At 45.9% G+C, this 8,839-nt stretch overlaps 2 protein-coding genes across 2 annotated transcripts in view; both read left to right on the forward strand.

Annotated features, from left to right (window-relative positions):
- Positions 1-3,443, forward strand: part of LOC117487459 (dynein heavy chain 17, axonemal-like) — a 15,399-nt gene extending 11,956 nt beyond the window's left edge. Inside the window, exons 16-21 of the mRNA XM_034136082.1 lie at positions 49-165; positions 1,807-1,950; positions 2,234-2,404; positions 2,487-2,723; positions 2,929-3,095; positions 3,308-3,443. Of these exons, the coding sequence (XP_033991973.1) occupies positions 49-165; positions 1,807-1,950; positions 2,234-2,404; positions 2,487-2,723; positions 2,929-3,095; positions 3,308-3,443 (972 nt within the window). The remainder of the gene's footprint in view (positions 1-48; positions 166-1,806; positions 1,951-2,233; positions 2,405-2,486; positions 2,724-2,928; positions 3,096-3,307) is intronic.
- LOC117487470 (GTPase IMAP family member 9-like) overlaps positions 1-8,839 on the forward strand; it is a 406,332-nt gene that overhangs the window by 296,741 nt on the left and 100,752 nt on the right. The window lies entirely within an intron of this gene.

The raw sequence follows: 8,839 nt of genomic DNA on the forward strand, positions 1-8,839 counted from the left end.
TCTGATGCAGAGTAAACCCTGACACAGAGAGATGGTTTGTTGAAGCAGGGCTGGGCGGAGCTTCACCTGCTGCACTCAGGTGACTTCCTGCCGGAGGGTGGAGCTTCGGGGCGGAGCCACAGGTGCATCACAGAGGAGGGTCAGGAGCTGCTGCGGCTCACACAGGTAGCTCACCTGGACCTCACATCATATAACCATCAGGGTGCGTACGGGTGCTGGAAATCCTTGAAAATGCTTGAAATTGTACGAGGTGTTTTCAAGGTTTGAAAAGTGCTTGAATTTTGGGAATGGTGCTTGAATTTGGGATAAAGTGCTTGAAATTGTAAATGCTTTACTTCGCTTTTTAGATTAAAAGAAAAATAAAGAAGTCGGAGCGCGCTTAATTGCTTCGCTTTTACATAAAACAGCTCCGCTCCGGCCTTCCCGCGCAATGCGCGTGACCGGCAAGTGTTTTTGTTACGTGTGTGACCTGGGCATTCTGATGAGAGTGATAGATGACAGTATGCCAGGAGGTTGCCGTTTCAACGAGCGTTGGCTAGCAGAAGACAAATACAAGCCATGGCTAAGACGAGGGTCAAGCGAAGCCCAAGAGTAGCCTCCTGCAAAGTGTGCAACAATAACGATGCAAGAGTCTGCGCTGACGAGCCACACACCACACGAAAGGTACGCCATAGTAGAGCATTTTAGATTAGGCTATCGTTGCATGTAAAATACATGACACTTTTCTCTGTGCGCGGCAAAACAAGCTCGCCAAAATGGCTTCACTAGTCTGGCAGTATTTTAAGTGTCCGAAAATGACAATAAAATAGCGGTATGCAACGTGTGTGTGAAGCAGAAATCCTGCAGCTCCACCCGCTGTGACGGACCGGTGAGCGGAGCAGAACACACATTAAGAGTTAGACCTAACACACTTAGCTATTTGATCTACCTCTGGAACAAGCTAAACTAGTTATAAATATATTTATTCTTCACTGTCGGGTCGCTCATTACTGAGTGAGCTGCAGGAGATACTGACGGGCTGTCAGGAGAGGGAGAGAGAGGGAGAGAGGAAAAGAGAGATATCGGTATCGGCCGATACTGATTCCGGCCCCAAAATTGGGGTTCGGAGCATCCCTAATAATTGTATATGATATGTTTTATAATGATTGATCATGAAAGTGTTATCAAAGCTGGTAAAGGTGCAGCTAGTTTGAATGACTTTGTATACTGCAGGGTAGCTTGTGAATTTACTCCAGGTGGAACTAAAGTCTGATTTAACACTTGATTATATTTCACATCATTCATCCACATCTGTGAAGTAACTAAAGGTATTAAATACATGTAGTGGAGTCAAAGTACACCATTTACCTCTGACTTGTGTTTACTGCCAACCTAAAAGTACCTCAAAAATAGTAATCAATAATATATTGAAAAGTTATTTGGCTGATTGTTTTATATTGGCTCAGCCAGGTTATATGGGATGCCCAGTCTACGTACAGATGGGTCACACATTTTGAAATATTAAACTTAGTTTTCTTTTCTAACATTTTTAATTTTTCATCCTCATGTAGAATGCTATTATGAAACACACATTTGGTTGTTTATAGCATAAAGAACATCTGATTTAATGTGAGGTAGGGAAATAATCATTTGAGTTTATGTATGTGTATATAAATATGTAATTTACAACAGCTGTAAGATGCTTGAAAAGCTTGAAAATGCACCTTGAAAATGCTTGAAAAGTGCTAGAATTTGACTTTGGAAAAGGTGTAAGAACCCTGAACCATACATGTATGAGTGATGGAACCAGGATGTGTGTGTCCTCAGGTGAACTGCAGTCTGTACGCTGCTGGACACGGCCCCCCCACCTGGAGCAGCTACCTGGAGCACATCGATGACAGAGTTCAGGACGCTCTGCTCAACATGATGCACACCGCACTCACCTTCCTGTGTGACAGCATGAGCCCTAAGGTACACACACCATACAGACACACCTGCAGCACCGTGAACCTCAGGTACACACACCATACAGACCATACAGTGTGTGTGTGTGTGTGTGTGTGTGTGTGTGTGTGTGTGTGTGTGTGTGTGTGTGTGTGTGTGTGTGTGTGTGTGTGTGTGTGTGTGTGTGTGTGTGTGTGTGTGTGTGTGTGTGTGTGTGTGTGTGTGTGTGTGTGTGTGTGTGTGTGTGTGTGTGTGTGTGTGTGTGTGTGTGTGTGTGTGTGTGTGTGTGTGTGTGTGTGTGTGTGTGCAGAGCTGCAGTGTGTTTCTGACAGTGAGTCTGCAGCTGCAGGAAACAGGAAGTGTGTTTGAGCCCTCAGTGGGCGGCGGCCTCTCAGACCTCCTGCAGAGTTTCATCAACGACGTCTACAGCGCCGCCAGCCTGCCCCCCCGTATCTCTGACGGTCACCACGGCAACTACCAGGTGAGCCAGCATCAGTCACTGCACACACCTGAAGCCCCATCATATACACTCAGATATACTCACCTTAAAAACACCTGTTCAGGTGTGTCTGCAGCAGGAGCCCCGCCTCTCTGCTCTGGAACAGGAAGTGATGCGTCTCCTGCAGAAGGTGAAGGAGGAGGCGGAGCTCCTGCAGGTGAAGATGGACAGGTACTCTTACCTGTGGCAGAGCGACAGGCGGGCTGTGATGCAGGAGTTCCTCACCTACAGCCGGCAGCTGGGCCCAGAGGAGCTGGAGGCCCCGGAGGCCCCGCCCACCCTGAAGGACTTCCAGAGAGAGGTGAGCCTCACCTGTCACTCAGAGAGGAGCCTCACCTGTCACTCAGAGAGGAGCCTCACCTGTCACTCAGAGAGGAGCCTCACCTGTCAGGTGTACCCTGAGAGAGGAGCCTCACCTGTCAGGTGTCCCCTGAGAGAGGAGCCTCACCTGTCAGGTGTCCCCTCAGAGAGACAGGATGCTGTATATGTGTATCTCTGTGTTCCAGCTGCAGGCCCTCAGCAGCCTGCAGGTGGAGCTGTCTCACCTGGACGAGCAGCGGCTGCTGGGCTGGCTGAAGGTGGAGCTCCGCCCCTTCAGAGACTCCCTGCTGTCAATCATCCAGGAGTGGAGCGACATGTACACACAGCACCTGCTGAGCTCCGTCAGCACAAGGTACACACACACCTCACACACCTCACACATAACAATAGAGCACATTTTAAGTGTGTGTGTGTGTGTGTGTGTGTGTGTGTGTGTGTGTGTGTGTGTGTGTGTGTGTGTGTGTGTGTGTGTGTGTGTGTGTGTGTGTGTGTGTGTGTGTGTGTGTGTGTGTGTGTGTGTGTGTGTGTGTGTGTGTGTGTGTGTGTGTGTGTGTGTGTGTGCAGTCTGCAGCAGGTGACTCAGCACGCTGATGAAGACTCCTCTTCCTCCTCTGGGTTCCCGGTGACGGAGACTCTGCTGCTGCTGGAGGCTACAGGAGTGCAGCTGCCTGAACATCTGTCTGCACAGCTGCAGGTCTGAGTACACACTACTACTACACAATATATACATGTACACACTACTACTACACAATATATACATGTACACACTACTACTACACAATATATACATACATGTAGTTCTGATGAGTACACAATACATACATGTAGTTCTGATGAGTACACACAATACATGGTAACTGATGCTAAACACCTAACCTGCTCCTGAGCAATCCGAGCTCACCGCCTGCTGGCCAATCAGAGCTCAGTGTGGGGAGTTTAAAGCTATCCAGTCATATTACAGGATAAAGGAACCGGCTCCCAGTCCCTACTGACTGAGCCACTGCCGGACTAAAAGTGTGATGTCTTCATATTTGTCTAACGTGATAGTTTACTCTTCATTCAGGAAGTATGACGCTGCGCTGTCAGTACGCTTGTCCATGTTTGTGATTGGTCAAATGTTGCTAGCCCCGCCCCTTTCATGTGAACGCGCACTCAGCCGGACAGAGAAACCCTGGTTGAGTTACCGAGTTGATAACCAGCGTCGTACGACCGCTTAGCGAGATCTCAAATAGGGCTTTCACACCATGGATGTATAATAAGCACTGGATACAGCGTGGGAGGCGGGGCCTCGTTCATTCCTATGAGAGTTGCTCATTGGCGCATGAAGACAAAATGGCCCAACTTTTGAGAGAGCGAAACGTCACGAAAGTATTCACATAATCATATAATCCGTTCTTATTTTGCGTCCATGGGTAAAGGTAAAACATGTAGTGCTGAACACGTCACATGAACGTGCCGGGCGGCGTGGTCCCGTGGGTTAGATGCGCGTTCATAATGCAGAGGAAAATAACTCTCAGAATAACGTTATTAGCACATTTTACAACTTGAGGACCGAATGCTTTTAATAAGGGCTATACAAACATTCATACTGGGTAGTTTATTTAGTTTAAAAAAAAATATCCAATGATTTACAGACGTCTCTTTCCCAATGTAAGTCAATGGGAAAAAGTCTTTCCGGGCCCAGCGACTGATACGGAAGTGTAGTACCGCCGTTTGGCCACAACGAATATTTTCCTCAGAGTCCGGCGCACTTCCTGGGGGCTTGCTTCACACCAACGCGGTTCCCGTTCTAGCTCTGTGCTAGAGCTTTTCTGGTTCGTAACCGGTTTTTCTTTTCAGCCCCCGTTTTGTTCACACCGCCCAGAGAACTGGTGATATTCTATAACGGTATGCAGATGTATCAGGGGCGTGGCCTTTGTCGAATAACCAGGAAATACACATTTCGATCGCTTCTTCTGCCGTTTACATTCATCTTTTGGTATATTTGGCTGGATAGGAACACTTTGATGCACATTCAGTACCAGTGTGTGAGGTTGTGGTTGCGATATCCAGACTCGTACAGCGAGGACTACAAAAAGACACATGAGGTGACTGGGGATGTGTGTTCAAAACATTGCAAGCTTGAATAAATCATTTAAACCATTTATTTTTGACAGACTTATTACTGAATATCGTTCTTAATGTGATACCAAGTCCATCTGAGACCTGTGTATACCTTCAGACAGCCTACAAGTGAAGCTCACGTTGTTTACTCACAGTTTGAAAGCAGCGTGGAGAAGTCTTCAGCTGTGGAGAGCTCCGCCCAGGATAAACTGTGATACGACTTCTGTGGCTTGTTCTTGTTGTCAATCTTATATTTGTATCATATATCGTTATTAATATGATGTCGAGTTGATTTGAGACTCGTTTATACTTTCATACAGTCTGTTAGTGAAACATACAGTCTGTCTGAGTTGTTTACACCCATCTCCAACGCAGCGTGGAGAGCTGTGGTAAACTGTGATCCGCTCAGATTAAACTGTGATACGACTTCAGTGGCTATCAACCAGCGATCATGTTTAATATTAAAGACTGCACACATTGATCCCTTATCAAAACGGTATTCTGCACTTTGCTGCACTTATCCAGATGAAATGTGACTGTTTACTCGTTTTGCAGATAGAAGCAGAAATGTCATTGCTGCATGTGCAGGGATATTTAGAATTTAAAATGCTGCTTGATCATTAATTTTGTTCTCGGCAAACAATATTATGAATCCTCTATTCAAAAATATTATTCAGTGTCCATCGACATGAAAATAACAAAAAAGTTCATGCTGGACTCAAACTCTCGTTCCATGCGCGTTATGAGTGAGCCACGGATCAATACGATGTATTCTGTCATCACAGCTTATTTAGTCACATTAACATTGTTAAGAGTCAGAACAATTCAACCCGACCATCTTTTATAATGTGAGCGAATGTATGTACACTTTAAGCCAGTGGCTCTCAACTGGTCAGGCCTCGGGACCCACTTTTTCCTTTGTCAATAAATCGCTTTCTCAGTGGAGTCAGTGTTTGGTACTCCAACTTCTGGCGATTTTTAGAAATGCTAACATATAAACTACGCATTCTGGTACACTCTGAGAAGAAAATAAATCAATGTATTGCTACCCGACATATTAATAATATTTTATGCCATTGTTTGTTTTTCACTTTGTTCTGACATCTTGCTGCTCCTCACAGAGAGAAGAGCAAAGAGGAGATAGTCTGTGTGACTTACTTTAAATTGTGGGTAAGGGTAGATAGCCCCCATTGTTCTGTGACCTGTCAATCATCAAACCGGGGGTCATATTTCATTATGTGTTCATTTGTATCTGAAGTTGTACCCATGGATGTATAAAGAGTAGTTCTACCGCAAAGTTATTCTCCGTGGGGACTTCCGGCAACAATCTTGATTCTGATTGGCCAGAAGACTCGAAAAAACATCAGCAAAGATGTTTTATTGAGAAGATGATCACTATAGCCGCTTTCACACCAAGTACTTTGGCGTACTTAGTTCCCAGCACTTAGTTCCCAGCACTTAGTTCCCAGCACGTAGTACCCCCATGGAACTAAGAGCCGATCGCGTTCACACCGGAATAAGTGGGAGGGAAGATTACGCAAATGAAGCCGCTGACGTCACTTCTTCTTCTTCTACTTTGGGTTTACTGGCAGGCCGCAAAGCACTTCACGGCGTATACTGCCACCCGAAGTCCCCGGAGTTGGGGACTGGCTTCAGTAGAAGCTGCTGCGACTCCGTTGGTGCGCGGGGCTAATGCTAATAATGCTAATGCCAGCAAATACAATGGCGGCTTCAAAAAACTTTTCAGTGTTTTACGGGGCGTGGTTTGCAATTCGCCCAGCCAATCAGAAATTGGTACTTTTTTCTCCCCAGGATAGCACCACCTCTCTAGCAGGCACTAAAAATGGGGGTAAAAGTTCTCTGAACTAAGTTCTCTTTTTGGTGTGAACGCAAAATTCCAGGCACTAACGGAACTAAACGGGAAAAGTACAGGGAAAAGTACTCCAGTGTGAAAGCGCCTATTGTGACAGAAGTTGTCAAAACTGTTCATGGTCTCCGGTACTCCCAGTCCAACGCCTACTGCATGCACAGCGTTAGAAAATCGGGCCTTCAAAATAAAAGTTTGACTTTTTTCCAAAAAAAAAAAAATATATTTTCTTTTTTCAATATATGTTTCTTCACACACATCTCGAAACGGGTCCACCAGTTGAGAACCACTACTTTAAGCCATATAATATAAATATTATAGTAGGCATTTGCTTTGAAATAGTATATACTGACTGAGCATCATTAAGACCCACCGAGATCAGAGGCCTGTACTAAGACGCTGGTTCAACCTAACCTGGATATGTTTGAGTTAGCCGGTTGGCCCAATCCAAAACATACACGCTCTCGCTAAACTGTACTACGACGCTGGTTATCAAGTGGATCGCTCAAGCCAGCCGTGTCCTATCTAGTTAGGTGCACGTTCACATGAAAGGGGTGGTATTTGGAGCATTCGACCAATCACAAACATGGACAAGCATATTGACAGCGCAGCGTCATACTTCCTGAATGAAAAGTTCATTTAGTTTGAGACCCACTGAGATAACTAAAATGAAACACAGAGAGTCCTTTACCTCACTGAGCCTCTCAGTCTGACAGGAGAGCTCTCCTCCACCCTGGTTGTAGAAACATCTACTTCTTATATCCGTTAGCGCAGCTAGCACCAGATTCTAATAACAACAGCGCTGCACTTTAGCTGTGAGCTGCGGGCGCCTGATAAGCCAACATCCCCCACTTTCATCACTTAGAGCGCCCATCGTACAGGGCAAAGGAAAAGTGTAACCGGGGTGAAATTTACTTAAAGGGGACCTATCATGCAAAATGCACTTTTGTACGTCTTTTATACATGAACTCACCAAGTGTCAGAAAACACAACCCTCTCTATTTTCCTCCATACCCAAATCTCTAAAAAAGGGGCTGCAACGGATCTGATAAAAACTGATCCAGATTTGAACACTGTCCTGACGTCAGGACGGTGGCGCTACGGCTATTGGGCCAACTCCACCAATCAGGAGGAGACAGCCACGGCCATTGCCGTTCGAAAGCGCTGGAGACGCTGTAGTACATATGCCAGGCCTGTAAGTGGCGCTGTAGTCTGCCACAAAAGCAGCGAAGAAGACTTCCCGCCCATAGTTACCATGGTTACCCTTCTGTTTATTCTCCGCTGTGGCTTTTTTTCCCCCTCCCCGAGGCAAGCGTTTGCTCCCGCTGCTTTAATTCAATGCAATCCCTCCCCGTCGAGGCAAGCACTGTAATTCTCTCCGGTTAGTCCACCAGCAGATGACAAACACCCACCTCTCCGCCTCTTCCAAGGAACGAGGGGACCGTGCGGCAGAGTTTCAGTTTCAGTTACTTTCGCCGGTCAAGATGTCCGTTAAAGTTTAAATCTTCCGGACAAAATTAGAAAAGTGCCGGTCAAAGGTCTTCTTTGTTATTTATTGAGCTTTAAAACAAATGAATAACGACTCTATATAATAAAACACGGAGGACGGAGATCTCTTTTTCTCCCCCTCTTCTGACAGCCCAGCAGCTGATCAGAGCACGTCTCCCCTCTCCTGCAGGGGGGCGTGGTCAGCAGAATCAGACCCGTAAACAGCAAACAGCACATAGAGCGAAATGAGGCATGGCTAAAATGCATGATCTGTTTGGTATTTTGAAAACAGAAACGTATAAATATACCTTATATAGGTATGGCCCTACAATATATCATTTAAATATAGCATGATAGGTCCACTTTAAATATGAATGTTGTTACATCAAGGCCGAAAATTAAGATGAGCGCCAACGGTCAAAAAATGTTTTTCCCCTCCCAGAGCTACCAGCGCAGCGCCCCCCAGATCTGGCGCCCTATGCCCTGCCTACTTCATACAGTGGCAATGTCTCAATATTTAGCAAAAATACACCAACACAAATACTTTTTTTTTTTTGGGTACCTGGCTGACTCCTAGCAGCGGCGCGCATATTTCAGCAGCGGCGCTGCGCTGCCACTATTTGTATATAGGGGAAACA

Source organism: Trematomus bernacchii, unplaced genomic scaffold (genome assembly GCF_902827165.1).
Source record: "Trematomus bernacchii unplaced genomic scaffold, fTreBer1.1, whole genome shotgun sequence".
NCBI classification, from domain to species: Eukaryota; Metazoa; Chordata; class Actinopteri; order Perciformes; family Nototheniidae; genus Trematomus; species Trematomus bernacchii.